Source organism: Rhinatrema bivittatum, chromosome 5 (assembly GCF_901001135.1).
Source record: "Rhinatrema bivittatum chromosome 5, aRhiBiv1.1, whole genome shotgun sequence".
Classification (NCBI taxonomy): Eukaryota; Metazoa; Chordata; class Amphibia; order Gymnophiona; family Rhinatrematidae; genus Rhinatrema; species Rhinatrema bivittatum.
In genome coordinates this window covers 6894737-6920799 of record NC_042619.1, presented here as the reverse complement: position 1 = coordinate 6920799, position 26063 = coordinate 6894737, and the positions used below count along the sequence as shown (strand labels likewise).

Below are 26063 nucleotides of genomic sequence, written 5' to 3'. Positions count from 1 at the left end.
ATAGTGGTATTTAGCCATATAAGTTATTCAGCTAACTCACTCCTCCCCTGATCTGCCCGGAATTGCCTACGTTTTGTGTGTGTGACTTATATGGCTAACCACTGAATATAGGGGCATATTCAGCGGCTGCATCTTAGCCGTGTAAGACTGGTCTAAGCAGGTATAATAATGCTGAATGCATTTTGAATATTGGGCTCATTGTTTTCCAGAAGAAAATTACCCACAAAAAACGGAGATGCAAAAGTCAGGAGGTGCTTTGAACTCACAACATGAAAACTAATGCAAAGTGCATGGGTACAAAATATCTGCAGACCCCTTTATCTCACCATGCCAGAACTAATCCCTTCTCTGTCAATGACCCTCTGGGTGACCTTAGGCAAATTGTTTTATCTCCCTATCCCTTCAAGATACAGTTGAAAACATGAAATTCTGTCTTGATCTGGCTTTCTTGGTAAACAAATTAAAGAAAAGATCATTTTGTTCAAAAAAATCAATATTTTGGAATGTGAAATTCTATCTCGACCAAACCATCATAAGAATTCACTTATCTTGCTGCTAATTGCCCATGTTAATAATATTGGTTTGTTAATTGCAGGCAATGAAGATATTTTGACACAACATGTCAGGCCTAAACATAACTTCGAACACGAGTCTCACCATGTTCATCCTGATTGGCATTCCTGGCCTGGAAGATTCCCACTTCTGGATCGCCTTCTTACTGTGCTTTGTGTATGTCATGGCAATCATGGGGAACTGCACCATTGTATTCATCATAAAAACGGAGTCTAGCCTCCATGAACCCATGTACTTTTTCCTTGCCATGCTTGCAGCCCTTGACATTCTCCTGGTGAATTCAGTGATACCAAACATGCTGGGGATCTTCTGGTTTAATGCCAGAGAAATCTCATTCAATGCCTGCTTGGTACAGATGTTCTGCATTCATTTCCTCTCGGCAATGGAGTCTACCATCCTTGTGGCCATGGCCTTTGATCGATACGTTGCTATTTGCAATCCCTTAAGACATGCATCCATTCTCACCAGCTCAATCGTAGCCAAAATAGGGCTGGTGGCTGTAATTCGAGCAGCAGCACTCATGGCCCCTGGGCCTTGCCTTATTACAAGATTGTCCTATTGTAGTAAAGCTATAGTGCTGTCCCATTCATACTGCTTACACCAGGATGTGATGAAGTTCTCCTGTGCTGATATTACTGTCAATGTCATTTTTGGACTCTGTGTCATGATTTCATCAATGGGATTGGACTCTCTGTTAATTTTCTTGTCGTACTTCCTGATTCTCAGGGCGGTTCTGAGACTTAGCTGGGAGGCGCGACTGAAGGTCTTCAGCACCTGTATCTCTCACCTCTGTGCAGTGCTGATCTTCTACATCCCCTTCATTGGCCTCTCCATGGTCCACAGGTTTGGGAAACGGTCTTCGCCGATCATCGCTATCGTCATGGCCAATGTCTACCTTCTGGTCCCTCCTGTGATGAACCCCATGGTGTACGGGATAAAAACCAAGCAAATTCGGCAAAGGATTATGAAGGCATTCCACCGGAATACAACCGGTCCTGAACTGTTTGATTAGCCACCGGTCTGTGAAGCGCATCAGAAATGAAGATGTTGTGCCTTCATAGAGAAGCAATGTTTCCTCACAATAATCAGTGTTTTTTCCTCAGGCATTCATTAATGTGTATGGTCAAGGTAACCTGCATTTCTTCAGTATGAAAGCATGAAGGCAGATTGTCTGTTCCTCAGACTTTAATTTGTGCCCACCAAAAATAAAAACTGCTTTCTTTCTGTATGCAGTTATTATTTATGCAACCAAGACATAACCAGCAAAGATGGAATCAAGCAATACAAATTATTTTTCTGTCAGTAAAGTTCTTTTTGATCTTCCTATGCTCATGTTCTTTTCCTCCTACATATCCCCCCTCATGTTGCTCTATTCCTCTATGTTCCCCGTATGTTCTTTTTTCTCTCCATATCCCTCTTGTTCCTTTTCTGCTGCTTATCCATGTTCCTCTTCTCTCCCTAAGTCCCCTTCATGTTCCCCATTTCCCCCTGTCTCTTTGACTTTCTTTCATTCCCTTGACCTGTTTCCCAATCTCTCACCAATCTCCCCCTCTCCATTTCTCCTCGTAATACTTATCATATCTACGATACCACCAGACTTATATAGTAGCCTATTAACATAACGGATTATGGCAGAATTAGACCACTTGGCCCATCCAGTTTTCCCAGTTATTCTTCTCTACACTGGGATATAGCCCAGCTGCAGGCTGCAGAAGCTTGACTTCTTGTAGGACGTGACCCCTTATTCATGTCAGTTGTTGTGGTCTTCCCTTCCTGAGTAGATCAGCATACAAGTTCCCAGTATTTAATTCAACACCCAGGCCCTTCACCCCTACTTGTGTCTTACTACAAATTGAAACAACTACCAAGGCTTAAAAGACCTACATCTAATGAGACTGTTGCCTGAACTTCTGGCCTCCCATATCCCCAAGTCCTTGTTGGATGATACCCATTGACAACCTCACAACCATGACCCAGTGTGTTCCTGGCTTCTCTCCGGCTACCCCTTCACCTATTACTACTTGTGCTTCTGAACCATTTTTTTTTTAGTTCACACCGTTTCATGGGTGACTTACAGCAGGTATTGCCTTGTCCCCAGAGGTCTTAGACTCTATAAGCCCTATTTACGAAACATTTTTCCCTTAGACACTGAACGGGAGCGAACGTTTAGCAAATTGGTCCCTCAGTTTGCACCTGAGACAATGGAGCTGTGGGGTGACTTGCCCAACATCATAAGGAACATCAATGGGATTTCAGCCCTGGCTTCCCTGGTTCACAGCCCCACTCTCTCACTGCTAGGCCACTCCCGCACCTTCTTTCCTCAGGAGGGTGAAGGGTGGATTGTTTACAATACTGCAATCTCCTACCTTGTTCCTACAAGATTTATCTCTGTGTCAAGGGTAACCCTTTTATTGGAAGGGAAATGTTCCTTTTGGGCAGAAAAAAACAATGTATTAATTGGAGCTGGCTTCCTTTTCCACCTGTTCTGTCCTCCTTGTGACCCCAGGGATCAGTCCTTTTGGTGGTAGGGGGAGGGGGCACGGAGGGGATAACCAGTATTTCTGGCCCAAGTGGTGAAGTGTTTTCCTTTGTTAGTGTGTAGCTTGCTGGCTGAAATGGTGCCGTGATGATGCTTCTTTGGGACAAAAGGAACAAGATGCAGAGCTGGGTGTTCAAAATAAAATAGTTTACCGATTGATTAAAAAATGTAATCAATGTCTATCCTGAATAAATAACTGAATATACTGCTGGATGTGTCTCGTGCTCTGACTCAGGTTCCTGGGTGATTCCTAATGCTCCTTTACTGAGTGTGTGAGAGGCCACATCTTTGGGGTAATCCTATTCTGTATATTTATAAAGGATCCCCTTTAGAACTAAACAGTCCACCAGTTGATCTGAAAGGGTTCCCAGCCTTTGCCTGTGTCTCAGGAGGAAAGATCCTGTGGAGGGTCTTCACTTCTGCTCTTCCTTCTCCTTTCTCATTTTTTTGGATCTCTCAGAAGGAAAGGTCTTGACTGACAAAGATCAAGCACACTGCCCAATCTCCAGATGAGAGGAGGGGTGACCAAAATACCTTCTCTCAACAAAAGAGATCGTTTTTACTAAAATATCCAAAACCTTGTGGGATGACACTGTCACTGAAGATCTTCTCTCTTCTAGAACGGTACTGGCAGCTCTTCAGTGACCTGACCTCTGGATCCGGAGAATAGCCTTCACCAGGAACACCAGGCTGTGACCCCTTCAAAACAATTCACAAAGAAGACAGAAATCTTGAAAAAGTGTCTTTTTGTGGAGCATCCTTTTATTGGTATTTTCAAATAACAAGCCAAACTGCATAACAAATGGTCCCATGAAACAAGAAATACACCTTTGTGTTCTCCCCAAAGCTCCTCACCCCCTTCCATTGCCAACCTCCCGCTGCCCAACACCCAATGGCATTCAATTAAAATGAACAAAAAAATAAAATAAATACAAATTATAGGCTATATTAAGTAGTTCGCACTCGCAAACAAAGTCTTTTAGATGATTGGAGAATAATCTTCAAATCTTTCAGTAGCAATTCCACAAGGGTGCCTAAATATTATTATTAGCTGCTCTCTTCTTCATCAAGGATTCCAGCAGAGATCGGTGCTCCATCAGATATAAATCCAACATAATAGATCACCACTGATCAACAGTTGGACTGAAATCAGTTAACCAATTAGTTAAAATTGAATGTAGTGCAACAAGACATCCCTTCATAATAAGTATGGAGTCTGATGGCTTTACAAACTCGGGTCAATATGAGCCAAAAGGAAGAAAGGTAAAGACCACATTTAATAGCAGAAAAGAAATTCTTATTAGCCAACCAAAATGTTTGTATTACTGTTTAATCCCATAAACAATGCTTTAAGTTAGGTTTGGGTTGAGAACATTTAAGACAGCAATGGGAGTTAGCTATATACCTGCCATATAAGCCTTCTGTGGCCATAAGACAGTTCTATGCACATTTTTTACATGAATTTCCCAATGCACTGCCCCCATCGCTGCTTGTCCCACCTGATGGTCACAGTCATAGAGCTCATCCTCTGCAAGCAAGCACCAAGATCCTTCTCCCAGAGATTTTGCTGAGAATAAGTAGTATAGTGAGTAGAGTGCAAAACTTTATAAAATAATGATAGGGAGACCTTCAACCTGACAGACAGATGCATAAATCTTTGAAATGGGCCATTCATCAAACTTCTAAAATTGGTCACCGGCAGTGCCTTCATGTAACTGGCAATTTGTAAATACTGGAGAAAGTCTGATGTTTTAAGAGAAAGATGTTGACAACAATCGGAAAAAGAATGAACCTTCCCATCTGAAGATTAATAAATGAAAAAATATAAACCAACCCTGCCTTAGAAAACTGGAAGTAGTTTTCATTCCCCCAACTAGGCAGAGACTGAGGGTTGCCCCACAAAGGCAAAAACATAGAAACATAGAAACAGAAATAATGGCAGAAAAGAAGACCAAACGGCCCATCCAGTCTGCCCAGCAAGCTTTCACACTTGTTTTTTTTTCTCATACTTATCTGTTACTCTTGGCCCTTAGTAAACTTTTGGTTCAATTTCCCTTCCACCCCCACCATTAATGTAGTGTTGGAACTGCATCAAGTGAAATATCTAGCTTAATTAGTTAGGGGTAGTAACTGCCGCAATAAGCAAGCTACTCCCACGCTTATTTGTTTAGCCATCCTGTTCAATTCAGTCCTTGTTGGTTGTCTGAATATAAATCCACTTTTCTTCATTCCCCCTGCCATTGAAGCAGTGAACTGCGCTGCATATGTATTTCAAGTGAAGTATTAGGCTTAATTGATTCAGGGTAGTAACCGCCGTAACAAGCAAGCTACACCCATGCTTATTTGTTTACCCAGACTATGTAATTCAGTCCTTGTTGGTTGTTGTCTATATATAAATCCACTTTTCTTCATTCCCCCTGCCATTGAAGCAGATAGCTAAGCTGGATATGCATTGAAAGAGAAGAATCAGGCTTATTTGGTTTGGGGTAGTAACCGCCGTAACAAGCAAGCTACTCCCCACTTTTTTTTTTCCACATTTCCTCTTGCATTGAAGCATAGAGCAATGTTGGAGTTGCATTAACCGTGTGTATGTTTATTGGATAAGGGTATTATCTCCAGGTAGTAGCCGTCATTCCCGCGAGCCACCCTCTCTTCATTCACATCCTCTAGACTTTATGGATCCACAGTGTTTATCCCATGCCCCTTTGAAGTCCTTCACAGTTCTGGTCTTCACCACTTCCTATGGAAGGGCATTCCAAGCATCCACACCCTCTCCGTGAAGAAATACTTCCTGACATTGGTTCTGAGTCTTCCTCCCTGGAGCTTCAAATCGTGACCCCTAGTTCTTCTGATTTTTTTCCAACAGAAAAGGTTTGTCGTTATCTTTGGATCATTAAAACCTTTCAAGTATCTGAAAGTCTGTATCATATTACCTCTACTCCTCCTTTCCTCCATGGTGTACATATTTAGATTCTTCAATCTCTCTTCATAAGTCATTCGATGAAGACCATCCACCTTTTTGGTCGCCCTTCTCTGGACCGCCTCCATCCTGTCTCTGTCCCTTCAGAGATACGGTCTCCAGAACTGAGCACAGTACTCCAGGTGAGGCCTCACCAAGGACATGTACAAGGGGATAACCACTTCCCTTTTCTTACTCGATATTCCTCTCTCTATGCAGCCCAGCATTCTTCTGGCTTTAGCTATCACCTTGTCACATTATTTCGCTGACTTCAGATTGTTAGACACTATCACCCCAAGGTCTCTCTCCTGCACTGTGCACATCAGCTCTTCACCCCCCATCGAATACAGTTCTTTCAGATTTCCACACTCCATATGCATGACTCTGCACTTCTTGGCATTGAATCTCAGTTGCTATATCTTCAACCACTCTTCCAGCTTACTTAAATCCTGTTTCATTCTCTCCACTCTTTCCAGCATGTCCACTCTGTTGCAGATCTTAGTGTCATCCGCAAACAGACAAACCTTACCTTCTATCTCGTCCGCTATGTCGTTCACATAGATATTGAACAGGACCAGTCCCAACACCGATCCTTGCGGCATTTCGCTTAACACCACTTTCTCTTCAGAGTAAGTTCCATTTATCATCACACATTGTCGTCTATCCGTCAACCAGTTTGCAATCCAGGCCACCACCTTGGCACTTGTTCCTAAGCTTCTCATTTTATTCACCAGTCTCCTGTGCGGGACCATATCAAAAGCTTTGCTGAAGTCCAAGTAGATGACATTGAGCGCTCTTCCTGGATCCAATTCCTTGGTTACCCAGTCAAAAAAGTCAATCAGATTTGTCTGATAGGATCTTCCCCTGGCAAAGCCATGCTGGCTCTGGTCCAGCAATTCTCCCGACTGTAGATAGTTCACTATTCTTTCTTTCAACAGTGACTTCATTACTTTTCCCACCACAGAGGTGAGGCTAACCAATCTGTAGTTACCAGCCTCCTCTGTTCCCACTCTTGTGAAGTGGGACCACCATCGCTCTTCTCCAATCACTTGGCACCACTCCCGTTTCTAGGGATCTATTGAACAGCGAACCCCCAGCACATCTCTGAGGTCCCTCAGTAACCTGTGATGAACCTCATCAGGCCCCATGGCATTGTCCACTTTCAGTTTCCACAGCTCTTCCCATACATTCTCTACTGTAAATGGAGTTACATCTACTCCACTCCCCTCCAGTTTCTTGTTAACTAGCGACAGTCCTTCTCCAGGGTACTCTTTAGTGTACACAGAACTAAAGTATTCGTTTAATATTTCTGCCATTTCTTCGTCTCTCTCCACACATTGATCCTTTTCACCTTTCAATTTCACTATATCACTTTGAACTTTTCTCCTTTCACTGATGTGTCTGAAAAATGTTTTGTCACCTCTCTTTACCTCTTTGGCAATCCTTTCTTTCGCTTGACTTTTTGCTGTTTTGATTACTTTCTTTGCCTCCCTCAGTTCTACCAGATATTTTTCTTTGTGCTCCTCCCTTTGGGATCCTTTATATTTCTTGAATGCTGTTCTTTTAGCCTTTATTTTGTCAGCCACCTCCTTTGAGAACCAGATAGGTTTCATTTTTCTTTTCTTTACTTTTCTAACATATAGATTAGTTGCCTTAATAATTGCTCCTTTTAGTTTGGTCCACATCTCTTTTGTTCTTCCAGCCTTCTAGTTCTTCCTCCAGGTACTTCCCCATTTCATCAAAGCCTTTGTTTTTTAACTGCAAAACTCGGGACTTCGTGCTTCTTCTCCGTATCCTTTGTGCGATATGAAACCATACCGTTTGATCACTGGTGCTGAGGTGGGCACCCACCAGGACATTAGAGACATTATCTCCATTAGTGAGCACTAAATCGAGTATAGCTCCCTCTCTTGTGGGTTCCATTACCATTTGTTTGAACAAAGCCCCTTGCAGGGCATCCACTATCTCTCTACTATTGTTAGATTCTGCAGAAGGGATTCTCCATTCTACATCCAGCAGATTAAAGTCTTCAAAGATCACCACATCTCCCTTCTTTCCCATCTTTTGGATGTTGTCAGCCAGATCTCTGTCAAGGTCTTCCATTTGATTTGGAGGCCTGTAAACCACTCCAATAAAAATGGATGCCCCATCTTTTTTTAGGACGGCCCATAGTGCTTCTTCATTGCCCCATCTTCCTTGCAGCTCAGATGCTTGGATATTGTTTCTGACATAAAGAGCCACTCCTCCCCCTTTCCTATCCTCTCTGCCCTTCCTTAACAAGTTATAGCCTGGTATTGCCGTATCCCAATCATGAGATTCTGTGAACCACGTCTCCATGACAGCAACAACGTCCAAGTCTGCCTCCACCATTAGGGCTTGCAGATCTGGGATTTTATTGCCCAAACTACGAGCATTTGTGCTCATAGCTTTCCAGCTTTTCTCGTTCAGGTTACTGCTGTTCCTGGACTCCTTTTGTGACTTTAGTTGAGTTTTGTTATTAATTTCACCCTTTCCCTTTGCAATTGTGCAAAGGAAAAGATTAGTGCCTCTGATGACAGAGTCATCCATCACAATGAGCTTTTTCCTTTGGTTTCTGATCTGGAATTTCTGTGTGCATTGGGTTTCTTTCTCTTTTCCGATAACACTTCAATCTATTTCTCAAGAACGTCTTCAGTATTTACAGGGAAGGCTTTTTGTTCTTGATGCACTTGATACAGTGTGTGTCTCCGCATCACAGGTCTCCGCATCCAGGACAGTCCCAAATGTCGCTGTAGAAAGTGTCAACCTTTCCTCATGGAATTTGTTAATAGAGAATGAGAAATATGAGAAGGTAAAACAACATTGTGTGTGTGAAGTAGATACATTATGTGATAAGGCTTCACAAATTCTTGTTCCATCTGCACCTTATAATTGTCAGAAGCAGACTGTGGGTTCATCCATTCCCTAAGTATCTGCAAAAGGCAAGCTATGTTGTAAAACCGAAGGTGTGCAAACCCTAACCCGCCATTATCTTTAGAAGTTGAGAGAACCGCAATCAGGCCTGTTTAAAATTCCAAAATAACTGAGAGCACAGTTTTTGAAAGAGTAGGATATCCTTTCTCCATAAGTAAAAGGGAACCATGTGAAGCAAATACAATAATTTGGGCAGCAAGATCATTTTAACAAGCACCATATGACCCTGTGGTGATAATGGAAAATATATCCAACTATGACGTTTACGCTGGAAATCCTGTAGCAAAAATGTAATATCATATTGATACCAAGCGCTCAGAGTTGTATGTATTTTGACTCCTAGGTATTTACCCATATCTTTTGCCATTGTAAGGGGGAAGTTGGACCATAAGTTACATAAGTGTCCACCAATGTCCAGAGTCTCTGACTTGGACAAATTCAATTTTAAACCAGAGAAGGAACCAAATTTATAAATATGCTTTAACAGCAAAAGTAAAGTAGTCCTAACCTTGATTAACACCATCAAAATATCATCTGCAAAAAGTAGGGACTTTAACTCAGTGGAACCAAGACGTATCCCAGTAATGGCTGTATCCTGCATGATTGTAATTACCAAGGGTTCCTAAGTTAAAACAAATAAAAGCGGGGATAATGGGCAACCCTGTCGAGTTCCTCTCCCCAATGTAAACAATGAAAAGTCGGACCATTAACCCAGATAAAAGCCTGGGGAGATTTATATAACACTTGAACAGCAGACAGGAAGTCTCCCGCTAAGCCAAAAGCCTGTAGGGACATAAATAAATATTCCCAAGCCACCCTATTGAAGGCTTTTTCTGCATCAAAACTAACAAAGAGAGGATCTTCCACTCTCTGGGTATGACAAAGCTCCAAAGCCAATAATAAATGCCAAATGTTATTGTTAGGTTTCCTACCAAAAACAAAACCTGTCTATGAAGGAGAAATCAAATCCGGTAAAATATGTTTCAGCCTGTTGGCCAGAACCTTAGCATAAATCTTAACCTCATGATTCAACAGAGAGACAGACCTATAGGAACCTGGATCTGTTAGGGGTGTGCATTCGTTTGCAACGTATTGGCAATCCGCAACGTATATGCCATATTCGTTGTATTCGTGGGGGTCACGAAACGTATGGCGAACCCCCACGAATACAATGTATCACTAATGAATAACCCCCCATCCTCCTGACCCCCCCAAGACTTGCCAAAAGTCCCTGATGGTCCAGCGTGGGTCCTGGAGCGATCTCCTGCACTCGGGCCGTCGGCTGCCGGTATTCAAAATGGTGCCGATAGCCTTTGCCCTTACTATGTCACAGGGGCTGAGTGGTAGACATAGACTCTAGTATAACCCAGTTAAGTATCATATAATTGAACAAAGAACAAAGTTCAAACGGAACGTGATCCCAAATCAACCTATAAAACAAAGAATTCAACCCAGCAGGGCCTCGAGACTTGTGCAGTTTCAGCTCATTTATTTATTTATTTATTTATTTATTTATTTACATCTTTTTACTATACCAACATTCAAGACGAAGATTCTTATCACACCGGTTTACATTTATAACATATGAAATCTCCTGCACAGAGATTACAGTTCAAATTGTCTACCTGGGAGGAAGATAACTGAGGCAGTGTCAGATCTGAAAAAAAATCAGTTTGGCAACTTAAATCTGGAGTCTCTTTAGCATATAAATCCCGATAAACATTGAACACCTCCCCAATTTCTACTGTAGTGTTAATTAAAGAGCCACTTAAAGCCCTAATGTTATTAACAAATTTAGATTGAGATGGAGGTTTTGTTAAGCGTGTTAGTAAGCGCCCTGGTTTATTTCCAAACTGGAACAATTTATGCTTATAAATAAACAGCACATCAGCAGCCTTCTGGTGGAGAAGATCATTCAGAACTACTTGGGCCTTGCGGAATCTCACCTTCCACTCTTCAGAACGACAGGTATTCCACTGGGTCTTATAATAACTTAGTTTCCTAACTAACTCCAAGATCTGTCTACTACGTTGTTTTTGCTTCTGAATTACAAACTGAATAATCTCGCCCCTCATCACCACCTTGGCCATTTCCCAAAATAAAAGGTGGGTGTCTCTATACTGCTTATTAGTCTTCAACAAATATTGCCACTTTTCCCTCAAAAAGGGCTGAAAATCCCGTTCCTTACATAACCATTCCGGCAATCTCCACTTAAAGAGAGAAACAAACCCAAGACCACTTCCCATAGAACACAAAACTGGGCAATGATCTGATATCACTAAGTTCTCTATTGTTACTCTATTTACCTCATTAAAAAGAGATTCAGACAAAAGAAAATAATCAATTCTAGATTTAGAGGGGTGTGCTCTTGCGTAGTGTGTAAAAGCTCTCCCCTCAGGCTGGTGTATTCTCGAAATATCCAACAGTGAAAGAGATTGACAAAGAAAAGTAATACCCTTCCCAGGGCCCAAATGTGTAACATCAGAAGCAGAGCACCTGTCCAAAAGTGGATCATGAATACAATTAAAATCCCCATCCCTGACCTCAGGAGCAGATCCCAGGGCCAAAATATTTGTAACCAAGGCGGTGAATAAGAGGTGTGTGTTTCGATTAGGGGCATACATAGAAGCCAAGATAATAGGCTTACCAAAAAGCAAGCCCTTAACCATTACCACCCTACCTTCCCCATCTGTCCGTTGTTGTTCAAAACTAAAAGACACCCATTTATGAATTAGAATAATCACTCCACAATGTGGTGAAGAACCTGAAAAAAAGTAAAGCTGATTATAACCCCGCTTATGCCTCAATTTTTCATGTTCCTTGTCTGTCATATGGAATTCCTGTAAGAAAATATCACAAATTAATCGACGAATATGGGAAAATACCTTTTCATGCTTTATCGGAGAGCCCATCCCCGCAACATTCCAATTTACAAAAGTTGGTTGAGAGCTCATTGATCTATGGAAACAATAACAGCGCATCGAAGGATACACTTCTATAATCAATAGTAACATAGCCAAAGCCTATCCCAATCACCAAAGGTGTGTCCCCCAAAATACCAAAGGTATTCCCAGAAATAGCAAAAATCTCACTAACTTGAAAATACATAGGGGTAGATTTTCAAAGGGTTATGTGCGTAACTTACGCACGTAACCCCGAAAACCTGCCCCTACGCCCACCGAGCCTATTTTGCATAGGCTCGGTGGCGCACGCAAGCCCCAGGACACGCATATGTCCCGGGGCTTTGAAAAAGGGGCGGGGTTGTGGGCGTGGCTCCGATCCGGGGGCGGTCCGGGGCGGTCCCGAGTCCTCCGGCACAGCGGCTGTGCCAGCGCGTGCAAGTTACGCCTGCCTCAGGCAGGCGTAACTTAGAGAATAAAGGTGGGGGGGAGAATTAGGTAGAGCTGGGGGTTGGGTTAGATAGGGGAAGGTGGGGGGAGCAAAAGGAAAGCCATCGAGCCTCCGCTAGGGCTCGACGCACGCAAGGTGCACAAGTGTGCACCCCCTTGCATGCACCAACCCTGGATTTTATAACATGCTGAAGAATATGTCTGATTAAGATAACCAAGAATACCCAGACTCCTCTGCTGTACTGGCCTGTCAGAGGTGAATGAACTTTGAGAGACTTTCTGACTATCACAGATTCAAAGGATGCAGAAGATTTTGGGAAACTTGTAAGCTCTGCAAAGCTTATAATTACAGGCCAGGAAGGCATCAATGGCCACATTTACTTCACAATGCAGAGAAACTGAGTCCAGGATGCAAGCTTTTATCTTGCAGATGCAACAGAAACCAATTTGAAAAGGAGATCCTATGAGGTGATAGTTTTGAATGAATCCTGGTGCCAAGAAGTGGAATCCAAGTCTAGCTCTATTCAAAACCCAGACTACAAGTTATTTACATAAACAGAGAAGAACAAAAGAAGACAAGAAGAATACAGTGCATCAAAGCCAGCATGATACAGGAACTTGTTTACAGTGGGAGGAGAAACAGGGTTAGAAGAATTCTTAGTTGAGGGAGGTCCTCACAAGCATTTCCTATACAGGATAGATTGTCATGACAACAGTATCATGTGTTTGTGGGCGGTTACACTTTTCTGGAAGTTTCGGCAATACTGTGTTTTAATTATAAAAGAAGGCTCTCTTCCTGTGTGGGATGAGATGCTACTTATTACAGATAGAGGGCAGATTGCATCTCACAAGAACACTTGTCTTTGCCTCTTTTTTTAAAAAAGCCAAATAAACTAAATTTTAAAACCTCTTGCTGAATTGCAGTGTTCTTGTGCCCTAAGCTATGAGTCCAAAAATTAGACATTGCGCGCAGTAGAAGGGGGCATTTTCTTTTGCGGGCACACAAAAAGAATTTATTAATTGGAGCTGGCTTCCTTTGCCATCATAAGAACATAAGAAATTGCCAGGCTGGGTCAGACCAAGGGTCCATCAAGCCCAGCATCCTGTTTCCAACAGAGGCCAAATCAGGCCACAAGAACCTGGCAATTATCCTACTTGTGACCCCAGGAACGAACCCTTTCTTGGGAGAGGGGGGAATAGTGTTTCTGGCCTAAGTGTTTTTCTTTCTTAGTGTGTAGCTTGCTGGCTGAAATGGTGCTGTGATGATGCTTCTTTGGGACAAAAGGAACAAGATGCAGAGCTGGGTGTTCAAAATAAAATAGTTTACTGATTGATTAAAAAATGTAATCAATGTCTATCTTGAATAAATAACTGAATATACCGCTGGATGTGTCTCGTGCTCTGGGTATATCTGCTGACTCAGGGTCCTGGGTGATTCCTAATGCTCCTTCACTGTGTGTGTGAGAGGCCCGGTCTCTGGGGTGAATCTATTCTGCACGCAGTCCCCTTTAGTGGGAAAAGTTGGTGGAATCAGAAGTGGGATTAGGTGAAGGGAGACAACAACGCACATATTTCAACTTTTTGTAAAGTGTGTGCATTGTTTTTCAGGGAAAAGCTACCCTCAGAGCAGCGGATGCAAATCTTTCTGGATGCTTTTACTTTCGGGAGTTCTGAAAGGGGAAAGTGCATTCCCACTTCCCAAAATCCAGGGGAAAAGTAATCATGGACTACACACCTACCCGCATAGTTTTCAAAGTTTTCAAAGATCACCAAATACTTGTATCCAGTCTTCAATCAATAGAACTAAATTCAACAGTACTCATTTGGTTTAAAAGTTACTTATCGAACCGAACTTATCAGATCAATATTAGTTCACATTCCTCTGCTCCATACAAAATCGATTCTGGTGTCCCCTAAGGATCTTCATTATCACCTATCCTTGTTAACATTTACCTAATTCCATTATGTCACATTCTTTCAGCTTTGGATGTCCAATTCAAAATATATGCCGATGACATACAATTTTTTGTACCTTATAAAACCTCTTGGACAGAAACTCTATCCACTGTAGCCTTATACGTAAATATTATAGATAAATGGCTATCTCATAGCCGCTTAAAACTAAATCTAAAAAAAAAAAAACGGAAATTCTATTCCTTAGCTCAATTACTGACCCATCCAACGGTTCACATCTGCTATTAAACTGTATTTCTATACCTATTCTTACAAAAGCCCGTAATTTAGGAGTTTTACTAAACTCCGACTTGTCATTATCTCAGCACATTTCCTTAACAGTTAGAAATTCCTTTTACAAATTACATCTCTTAAAACGCCTACGTCCACTTCTATTGGGATTTCTGTTCTGTTCTTCAATCTTTAATTTTTTTCAGGACTTGACTACTATAATGGCCTTTACCTGGGACTACCTGACTCGACAATCAAGCCTTTACAATTGATGCAAAATTCAGCTGCCCGTGTCCTAACTGGTTCCCCTATCAAAAACCACATTTCCCCCACATTATGCACTCTGCATTGGCTGCCTATTAAATTTAAAATACAGTATAAAATCCTGACCATTGTACATTCACTATTACATAATCCATCCCCAATCTGGCTTTGCACCATTCTTCGAATCTACAAACCATCCAGACATTTAAGGTCTTTGGACAAAACCTATTAGACATTCCATCAATACGCCTATCACGTTTAAATATTACAAGAAATTGAGCATTCTCAATAGCTGGTCCACAATTAATGAACTCATTACCTACACGCTTCGTCAAATTTCAAATCCAAAAGAATTTAAGACATCTTTTCTCAAAAGCATTTGTCATCTCAGATACAGATCTTTCATAAACTCACCACATCCATCATTTTCCATTTTGTACTCCAAATCCAGGTGAAACTGATTTTCTTTTCTTGTCTCTTGTTTGTAAAGTTAGATATTTATTTTAAAACATTTGTTTTATAATTTTAAATAATTTTTAATATAATTTTATGATTGTACTGTTCTATTTTTTCATTTTTGTTTGCTTATGTATATTGTTCACCGTTTTGATCGATATTTTATTGTTAGGCGTATATATAAATAATTTAAAATAAATAAATAAATAAATAAAGTTATCCCCCAATAGAAATATTTGCTGATGGAACAAAACTGGAAGAAGTAACAGAGTATGACTATCTGGGTCGATCTCAGGTGATGGGAAATGTTTAACCAGAGTGAATAGAAGGAAGGGGAAGGAGAAAGCTGATTTTTGGACCATAAGGAGTTTCTTAGGAGGATCATGGATTTAAAGGTAAGGAAAAGGCAACTGAGTGCCAACATCTTCTCAGTGGTAGCATCAGTGATGGATTTAGGATTTTGCCACCCTTATGCACTTTCACCACACTTCCACCTCACCCCTCATCCCATGGAGAAGGTAGAACGGAGCAGAAGGACTAAGGCACAGCATTCTCTGCTTCGAGCTCACCTTCTCCCCTGATGTCCCTGAATGACAGGAGGAGAGGGGCTGGATTAGGGAGCAGCGATGGCTTTTCCTTGTTCCCTGCTGTCTGCTCTGGCCTCAACCCTCTCCTCCTGTTCTCTGCACCGTTTTTCTTTGCCCTGTCACTTCTAGCCTCACCCTTCCTCTCCTATTCTCTGCACTAGGAGGGGAGGGGTTGGAGCAGGAAGGAGAAAGCTGTTCTCTGCTGATTGAGATGCAACACAGTTGAGAGGCAGCAAATCTTCAACTGGCCTGCTGCCCCCCACCCCAGAATTTTGCCACACTAAGCACAGGCCTTCGTATGATAAGGAAGTGAAACATGGATGTGTAGTAGAAAAACTGAAATACAATGCTGTATCTCTCTTTTTCCCAGGGAAGGAAATGGTCACTGAACACCTACTGTCTTTAATTCCCTTACCTGCCAAGTAAGTACCGTGAAAAGAATTGTTGAGTCTATAAGGTGAGAAATTAATGCATCCCAGTGGGGCTATGAAGGGATGTTATATATCACCGCTGCCTGATCAGGCTCTATCTGCAATTTCGGTTACAGCTCTAGTTCCTTGCAAGTTAAGATCTCGCCCATTCTCTGGCCTGGGCAGGATTTGGTGAGTTGGCGGAGTGCACTGAATAAACAAATCCTTACCTTTCAATAACAAAAACCTGATTTTAGCTGGGTACATCTTTTAAATATCCATTTCTTTTCCCCTCTATCCAAGATCCTTTCCGTGCTTTGAAGTTAATTTTTTGCCCTAAGTTTTTCAGCCGTTTTTTCTCCAGAGCTTATCAACCTCTTTATCCTCGTATTTCCTCTCTTAATATAAATATGTCTTGCTCTTTTTTTTAGCTCCTTTTAGCCCACTGTTTTTCCAATTCACCTACTTCGACCAACCCTGCCAGCACCTCCTTAAGGCACTTCCCCATCCCTCTAAAGCCAGGGCTTTTGAAATCCAGGACTTGCACTGCTCGAGTGACTCCTCTCTGCCTTGGGCTTTCATCTCAGGCCACACCGGCTGCAGAGCACTGGCGCTCAGGTGAGCTCCTTCCTGGACATTGCTGAAGCTTTCTGCATCCGTAAGTACCAGGTCCGGCATCGCAGCGCTAGAAAATGCTCTGCAATTGCTTTATTTATTTAAATTACCAATCCTTTTTATTATAACTCTATGTTAATCTGATTTTTATTAAAGCCAATTACTTTGCCAACTGAGAGTGAGACAAGTTTTGCTGTATCAGTCTGGGTGGGCGCAGTCGTTAGATTGTGCAGTAATTAGCGGGAATGGCCTTTGCCACTCTTAGCTCCTGGCATCATCAGAGATCTAGCAGCATTTACACAGTAATGCAGCGTTTCCCACCCAGGGTGCTCGGGATGTGACTCACCGTGAGTGCTGGGAGCAGCAGCAGTGGAGGAGCTCTGGCAGCCACACGCAGGAGGCAAAGTAACTAACTTAGGGACTATTTTATTAAGGCTTTTCTCCCATTCTATGTCTTTGGAAAAATGCTTAGTAAATGAGTACCCAAAAACTAAGTCTATTCCATGTTACCATTTTAATGGCAGTGGCTATTCTCTAGGTGAACTTAATAGCAGGTAATGGACTTCTCCTCCAAGAACTTATCCAATCCTTTTTTAAACACAGCTATACTAACTGCTCTAACCACATTCTCTGGCAACAAATTCCAGAGTTTAATTGTGCGTTGAGTAAAAAAGAACTTTCTCCGATTAGTTTTAAATGTGCTACTTGCTAACTTCATGGAGTGCCCCCTAGTCCTTCTATTATCCGAAAGAGTAAATAACCGATTCACATCTACCCGTTCTAGACCTCTCATGATTTTAAACACCTCTATCATATCCCCCCTCAGCCGTCTCTTCTCCAAGCTGAAAAGTCCTAACCTCTTTAGTCTTTCCTCATAGGGGAGCTGTTCCATTCCCCTTATCATTTTGGTAGCCCTTCTCTGTACCTTCTCCATCGCAATTATATCTTTTTTGAGATGCGGCGACCTGAATTGTACACAGTATTCAAGGTACGGTCTCACCATGGAGTGATACAGAGGCAATGTGACATTTTCTGTTTTATTCACCATTCCCTTTCTAATAATTCCTACATTTTATTTATTTATTTATTATTTATTTATTTAACATTTCTTTTATACCGATATCCGTTCGCACATCGTATCGGTTCACAGTGAACAAAAAACCATTGGGCAGTGCCCGTACATGTAACAGATAACATAATATAATATGATGAACTAGGCAACATATAAATAATTTATGGGAGGAGCACTTACATATAACAGGCATCAATGGGTAGATGCTATGGAATATAACTATAACTATATACATTTTGTTTGCTTTTTTGACTGCCGCAGCACACTGAGCTTTCAAAGTATTATCCACTATGACGCCTAGATCTTTTTCCTGGGTAGTAGCTCCTAATATGGAAACCTAATGTCCTGTAAACTATAGCATGGGTTATTTTTTCCTATAAGCATCACCTTGCTCGGCGCATGCAGGGTTTTTTCTAAGGGTTACGTGCATATCTTATGCGCGTAACCCTTTTAAAATTCGGCCCTAAGTCTATGTCATCATTCACTGCTATACATTCTAATTCTCCCATCTTACTTCTTAGACTTCTGGCATTAGCATACAAACATTTCAAACTGTGTTTTTTGTTTGTATTTTCATTCTGCTTTTTAATTGATAGGGATAAATTGGAATTTTTTTAGCTCAGGTGTGTTTTTAATTACAGGCACTTAGACTAATTTCTTATTATTGAAACCTCACTGTTGTGATGCCCCAATTCTAGTGCATCATTAATATCCTTTGAAGATACCTCCCTCCGAATCATGCGCTGCTGAGCGACTGTCGGCTTTCCCCTTTGTTCTAATATAAAAGCTGCACTATCACCTTTTTAAAGGTTAGCGTCAGCAGCCTTGTTCCACCCTGGTTAAGGTGGAGCCCATCCCTTTGGAAGAGATTCCCCCTTCCCCAAAAGGTTCCCCAGTTCCTAACATCATCGTCTCATCCACGCATTGAGACTCCGGAGCTCTGCCTGCCTCTGGTGACCTGCGCGTGGAACAGGGAGCATTTCAGAGAATGCTACCCTGGAGGTTCTGGGTTTCAGTTTTCTGCCTAAATTTGGCTTCCAGAACCTCCCTCCCACATTTTCCTATGTCACTGGTGCCCACATGTACCACGACAGCCGGCTCCTCCCCAGCATTGTCTAAAATCTTATCTAGGTGACGCATGAGGTCCGCCACCTTCGCACCAGGTAGGCAAGTTACCAGGCGATCCTCACGCCCACCAGCCACCCAGCTATCTACATTCCTAATAATCTAATCACCAACTATGATGGCCGACCTAACCCTTCCCTCCTGGGCAGTAGGCCTTGGGGAGATATCCTCAGTGCGAAAGGACAATGCATCACCTGGAGAGCAGGTCCTTGCTACAGGATCCTTTCCTGCTACACCTGGTTGATGCTCTCCGATCATGAGACCTTCTTCCTCCAAGGCAGCACCAGGGCTGCCAGTCTGAAGTTGGGACATGGCTACTATGTCTCTTAAGGTCTCATCTATATACCTCTCTGTCTGCCTCAGCTCCTCCAGGTCTGCCACTCTTGCTTCCAGAGATCGGACTCGTTCTCTGAGAGCCAGGAGCTCTTTGCATCGCATGCACATGTACAATTTCTCACCGGTGGGTAAAAAATCATACATGTGACACTCGATGCAAAAGACTGGGAAGCCCCCCTCTTGCTGCTGGGCTGCTGCCTTCATCTCAATTTTGTTCAGTTCCTAGTTAAGTTTTAGGTTGCTATGGGAGTAGGAATGTGTCTAATTAATGTCCTTTAAATGTATTAGTGAATTCGCTATATGTCTGGTAGTGGCCTAAACGGGAATGAAGAAACTCTCATTAAGGTGTGGGGAATTTGTGAAGTGAAGTTATACGTCTGATTTTTTTTTTAGTGTGAAACTGGCACCTGCCTATTAATTAAAAGATGAGCTAAGGGTGGGAGGGAGGGTTGGGAAATACAAACACACTAACTTCTGTTTATTAGCTAACTTACTGAATATTAAAAGCACAAACACACAAACACACTAAACAATATAAAATTTCCGAAGCAAAACTTACTGATTCCTTTCAGCCACCAGCAAGATGATCCTCTCCTCTCAGTGATGTAATGCTAGCTAACTCTGGCTGACCAACTTTAAGATAGCTGGGTATATTAGATGGCACAGCCACATCATGGAATATATTGGCTAAGTTAGCCTTAAGTTTATCTGCTAACATGCCGAGTCACACAGCAGCTGAATATGAACCTCCATGAAGTTAATAAGTAGTACATTTACAAGAAACTGGAGAAAATTCTTTTTCACTAACTCACAATTATGCTCTGGAATTCATAGCCAGAGAATGAACATAAGAACATAAGAAATTGCCATGCTGGGTCAGACCAAGGGTCCATCAAGCCCAGCATCCTGTTTCCAACAGAGGCCAAACCAGGCCACAAGAACCTGGCAAGTACCCAAACACTAAGAATATCCCATACTACTGATGCAAATTAATAGCAGTGGCCATTCCCTAAGTAACTTGATTAATAGCTGTTAATGGACTTCTCCTCCAAGAACTATCCAAACCTTTTTTGAACCCAGCTACACTAAGGGGTAGATTTTCAGAGCCCTGCTCGCCTAAATCCGCCCAAAACCGGGCGGATTTAGGCGAGCAGGGCCCTGCGCGCCGGGAAGCCTATTTTACATAGGCCTACCGGCGCGCGCAGACCCCGGGACTCGCGTACGTCCCGGGGTTTTCGGAGGGGGGGCGTGTCGGGGGCGTGTCGGGGGGCGGGCCCGGTCGACGCGGCGGTTCGGGGGCGTGTCGGCCGCGTTTTGGGGGCGGGTACGGGGCGTGGCTACGGCCCGGGGGCGTGGCCGCGCCCTCCGTACCCGCCCCCAGGTCGCGGCCCGGCGCGCAGCAGGCCCGCTGGCGCGCGGGGATTTACGTCTCCCTCCGGGAGGCGTAAATCCCCCGACAAAGGTAAGGGGGGGGTGTAGACAGGGCCGGGTGGGTGGGTTAGGTAGGGGAAGGGAGGGTAAGGTGAGGGGAGGGCAAAGGAAAGTTCCCCTCCGAGGCCGCTCCGATTTCGGAGCGGCCTTGGAGGGAACGGGGGGAGGCAGCGCGGCTCGGCGCGCGCAGGCTATACAAAATCGATAGGCCTTGCGCGCGCCGATCCAGGATTTTAGTGGATACGCGCGGCTCCGCGCGTATCTACTAAAATCCAGCGTACTTTGCTTGAGTCTGATGCGCAAGCAAAAGTAGGCTGTTCGCGCGCCTCTTAAAATCTACCCCTAACTGCCCTAACCACATCCTCTGGCAACAAATTCCAGAGCTTGTGGTGAAGATAGTGTAGTTGGATTTAAAAAAAGGTTTGCAGAAGTTCCTATAGGAGAAGTCCTTAAACCATTATTAATCAGATAGACTGGGGAAAGCCATTACTTATCCCTAGTATTAGCTGCTTGGGATTTATCTGCTCTTAGGGATCTTGCCAGATACTTGTAACCTGGATTGGTGACTGTTGGAAACAGACCTTTGGGCAGGATCAGTGCAGCCTTTGGGCAGAATAAGAACAAAAGAAATTGCCATTCTGAGTCAGACCAAGGGTCCATCAAGCCCAGCATCCTGTTTCCAACAGTGGCCAATCCAGGCCATAAGAACCTGGCAAGTACCCAAACACTAAGAAGATCCCATGCTACTGATGCAATTAATAGCAGTGGCTATTCCCACAGGGTCTGATTTTAAAAAGCATTTACATGCATAAAACCCAGATTTACGCATGTAAATGCACTTTACTCGAGTAAGTGGGCTTTTGAAAATTGCTACAATATATGCCATTGAATCGTCCATAGGATTTATTCGCATAAGTGCACTTTACGTGAGTAAATGGCTTTGAAAATTGCTACAATAGTAGTTACATTTATGCACGTAACTCCTTTGAAAATTACCCCCTAAGTAAACTTGATTAATAGCAGGTAATGGACTTCTCCAAGAACTTATCCAAACCTTTTTAAACACAGCTATACTAACTGCACTAACCACATCCTCTGGCAACAAATTCCAGAGCTTTATGTGCGTTGAGTGAAAAAGAACTTTCTCCGATTAGTCTTAAATGTGCTATTTGCTAACTTCATGGAATGCCCCCTAGTCCTTCTATTATCCAAAAGTGTAAATAACCGAGTCACATCTACTTGTTCAAGACCTCTCATGATTTTAAACACCTCTATCATATCCCCCCTCAGTCGTCTTTTCTCCAAGCTGAAAAGTCCTAACCTCTTTAGTCTTTCCTCATAGGGGAGCTGTTCCATTCCCTTATCATTTTGGTTGCCCTTCTCTGTACCTTCTCCATCGCAATTATATCTTTTTTGAGATGCGGCGATCATAATTGTACACAGTATTCAAGGTGCAGTCTCACCATGGAGAGATACAGAGGCATTATGACATTTTTCAGTTTTATTCACCATTCCCTTTCTAATAATTCCTAACATTCTGTTTGCTTTTTTGACTGCCGCGCACACTGAGCAGTCTCCTAATTATACATATATCAAATTAATTTTGAAACTCAGTTTAACAACCATTGAATTATATTTTTTATTAGATCTTTGTGGGGAGGTGAATTCCAGCCATGCTGGGCAGATTGGATGGGCCTATTGGTCTTCTCCTGCCATCATTTCTATGTTTCTCTGTTTTCTATTAGAATGTCGAGCTGTGAGTCAGAAATCAATAAACAGCGGTGCAATGTTATTGCACCGCTCTGTTTATTGAAACCGATATGATATGATTGGTATCATGAGTGTCGGTATAAAAAAGCCCTAAATAATAAATAAATCCTTAGATGGTGAATGCTTGACTGGCTAAGATTTTAGCTGGATAAATGGTAGGCTAACAGTCTGCATAACAATGCACCACTACATAGCTGGATAAGTCATCCTTCTGGGTTAGGACCTCCTCAATTGCAAGTCTAAAAGAGGATAAGACTTACCCATCATGGTAGCGATTATCTGGGGATATTAAACTGGATTGCCATGCAGGTGAAGATCTGTCAAACTTAGATAAATAGTTATAGTTTTTTTTATCGGCTTTCCAGGTCAACCAAATAAAGTTAAGATCATTTTGTGCAAAAGAAATCAATATTTTCAATGTGAAATTGTTATCTCGACCAACATCATATGAAACCACCTATCTTGCTGCTAATTGATCATGTTAATAATATTGGTTTTTTAATGTAGGCAAGAAGATATTTTGACACACTATGTCAGTGCCTAAACACAACCTTCAACTCGAGTCTCACCATGTTCATCCTGAATTGGCATCCCTGGCCTGGAAGATGCCCACTTCTGGATCGCCTTCTTACTGTGTTTTGTGTATCTCATGGCAATCATGGGGAACTGCACCATTGTATTCATCATAAAATGGAGTCTAGCCTCCATGAGCCCATGTACTTTTTCCTTGCCATGCTTGCAGCCCTCGACATTCTTGTGGTGAATTCAGTGATACCAAAAATGCTGGGGATCTTCTGGTTTGATGCCAGAGAAATCTCATTCAATGCCTGCCTGGTACAGATGTTCTGCATTCACTCTGTCTCGGCCATGGAGTCCACCATCCTTGTGGCCATGGCCTTGATCGATACGTTGCCATCTGCAATCCCCTGAGACATAAATCCATTCTTACCAGCTCAATCGTAGCCAAAATAGGGCTGGTGGCTGTAATCCGAGGGGCAGCCCTCATGGCCCCCTTGCCCTGCCTCATTAAAAGACTACCCTACTGCAGAGCCACTGTGCTATCCTACTCTTACTGCTTACACCAGGATGTGATGAAGTTCTCCTGTGCTGATATCAGTGTCAATATCATCTATGGCCTCATTGTCATTATTTCAGCGATGGGATTGGACTCTCTGTAATTTTCTTGTCGTACTTCCTGATTCTCAGGGCGGTTTCTGAGACTCAGCTGGGAGGCGCGACTGAAGGCCTTCAGCACCTGTATCTCTCACCTCTGTGCGGTGCTGATCTTCTACATCCCCTTCATTGGCCTCTCCATGGTGCACAGGTTTGGGAAACGGTCTGCCCCCATCATTGCTATCGTCATGGCCAATGTCTACCTTCTGGTCCCTCCTGTGCTGAACCCCATGGTGTACGGGATAAAAACCAAGCAAATTCGGCAAAGGATTATAAAGGCATTTCACAGGAATGCTACCAGACCTGAACTGTTTGATTAGCCACCGGTCTGTGAAGCGCATCAGAAATAAAGAAGTTGTACTTTCATAGAGATGTAATGGGGCCAATTTTCAAAGTATTGAGGCTGCAAATATTTGTAGTTAATCTCCTAAATTGGCCTTTTTTTAAATTTCCTAGGGCTCAGTGCCTAAGTTTCATTAGGGCCCTAAATTTAGGATCCTGAAAAGTGGAGGTTACGGGGAGTTACGGGAGTGGAGTTAGGTGGGGAAACAAAGTTAGGTGCTTAGCATGGATTTTCAGAACTAGAATCCTAAATCAAGGCACATAAATAGCAGGAACCTAAAACTAGGAGCCTAACTTTTAGGACCCTAAATTTTTGTGAATTTGCAGCTGAAAACTTAGGATTCTAATTTAGAGGCCTACATTTGGGAGCTTAGCTTTTTCTGAATATCTGTCCCAATGCTTCCTCACAATAAAAGTCATTTATTGAAAGAGAGAAGTGCTTTTTCCTTAGAGACCTGCATGAGTTCTCCGTATGCTTTGCTTCAGATTGAAATTGAGCCTTATCAGGAAGGCAAGACTTTCTTTAATGGATGTGGTAGAAGAGAAAACTGCTTTCTTCCTGTACGTAACCCCTGTGATGGCGGAACCTGGAGAGTCATCCCAGAGGCCACATCTCAATTTACGGTTTCAAGCAGTCCCATTCAGATGGTTGAAAGGTTTCCTGAGTGGGGGTGGGATTGTAGGTGGGGGTAAAGAATACATTCAATGCCCTTGCATTACTGCTATTAATTACCAGTTCACCATCCTTGTAGACAGAATGGATGATAACAGCACAGATGAGTGTTGAAGTCATTAAGCAAGCAAACACAATGAAGGCTTTGGTGGTTTCCAGCAATACTTTTACTGTTTGATTTAGTTTTAGATGATCCAAGTGATTTTAAATACATTTGTGACTTCTTTAAAGTCATTTAATTTAAGATGTTAAAGCCGATTGTTTTAGTCGTTAAGTTGTTTCTTCCCTTCCATTGCTATAGGCCAAGTATATTTATTTATTTATTTATTTAAAGCTTTTATATACCGGTATTCGTAGGTACATCATATCGGTTTACATGGAACTTAACGTATTCCATGGAACATAGAGGGGTTAACGAGAAAAGATTAGGACTATTTGGAACAACATAATAGGAGACAAAATATAAAATGGAAATTTTCGCAGAGCGTAACAATATATTAATAAAAAGACATGGAACATTCAATAACAACATAAGTAAAAGTGGCTTACAGGGAGCCACTGATGTTTTAATTTAATTAGGTGGGGGAAGCAAAGGTTGTGGGTATTTATCAAGGGGGAATTGCAGGAGATATATTTACAGGTTAAGCTTAACAGCAGAGGGAGGTGTGGGAGGTCAATTAAGGTAGGGGGGACCGTAAGGGGTAACTCCTTATGTGGGGGAGTTGAAAGGGTGTGAGGTAGGGAAAAGCTCGCTAATCCGGGAATGTCTGTTTAAAGAGCCAGGTCTTCAGTTTTTTTTTTTAATTTCTGGGTGCATTGTTCTTGTCGTAGGTCAGGGGGCATGGAATTCCAGATGGTAGGTCCAGCAGTCGATAATGCTCGTTCTTTAGTAGCATTGAGGTGTGTAGTCTTAGGAGAGGGAGTATGAAGAGTTCCTTTGTAGGCTGATCTAGTGGGTCAATTGGAAGCATAGTGTCGGAGGGAATCGTTTTAGCCAGTGGTTATTACTATTGTGCAGCGTTTTGTGAATGATTGAGAGAATTTTATAGAGAATTCTGAAGGAAATTGGGAGCCAGTGGAGGTCTTTAAGGATCGGGGTGATATGCTCATATTTATGGGAGTTAGAATTCTAGCAGAGGCATTTTGCAGCATTTGAAGAGGTCTAATGGTGGTAGCGGGGAGGCTGAGGAGTAGGGAATTGCAGCAGTCAATTTTAGAGAAAAATGGTAGCCTGAAGGACAGTACGGAAATC

General features: G+C 42.5%; 1 protein-coding gene and 1 pseudogene across 1 annotated transcript; both read left to right on the top strand.

Annotated features, from left to right (window-relative positions):
- The first annotated feature begins 619 nt into the window (after positions 1-619).
- LOC115091606 (olfactory receptor 51E1-like) lies at positions 620-1585 on the top strand. The gene has a single exon (XM_029601775.1). The coding sequence runs from the start codon at positions 620-622 to the stop codon at positions 1583-1585; it is 966 nt and encodes a 321-aa protein (XP_029457635.1).
- Positions 1586-4321: 2736 nt separating this feature from the next.
- Positions 4322-24116, top strand: LOC115091605 (annotated as a pseudogene).
- Positions 24117-26063: the final 1947 nt, after the last annotated feature.

What these genes read in the sequence shown, in the direction of transcription:
- LOC115091606 (XM_029601775.1), top strand. Translation starts at nt 620, where the DNA reads ATGTCAGGCCTAAACATAACTTCGAACACGAGTCTCACCATGTTCATC.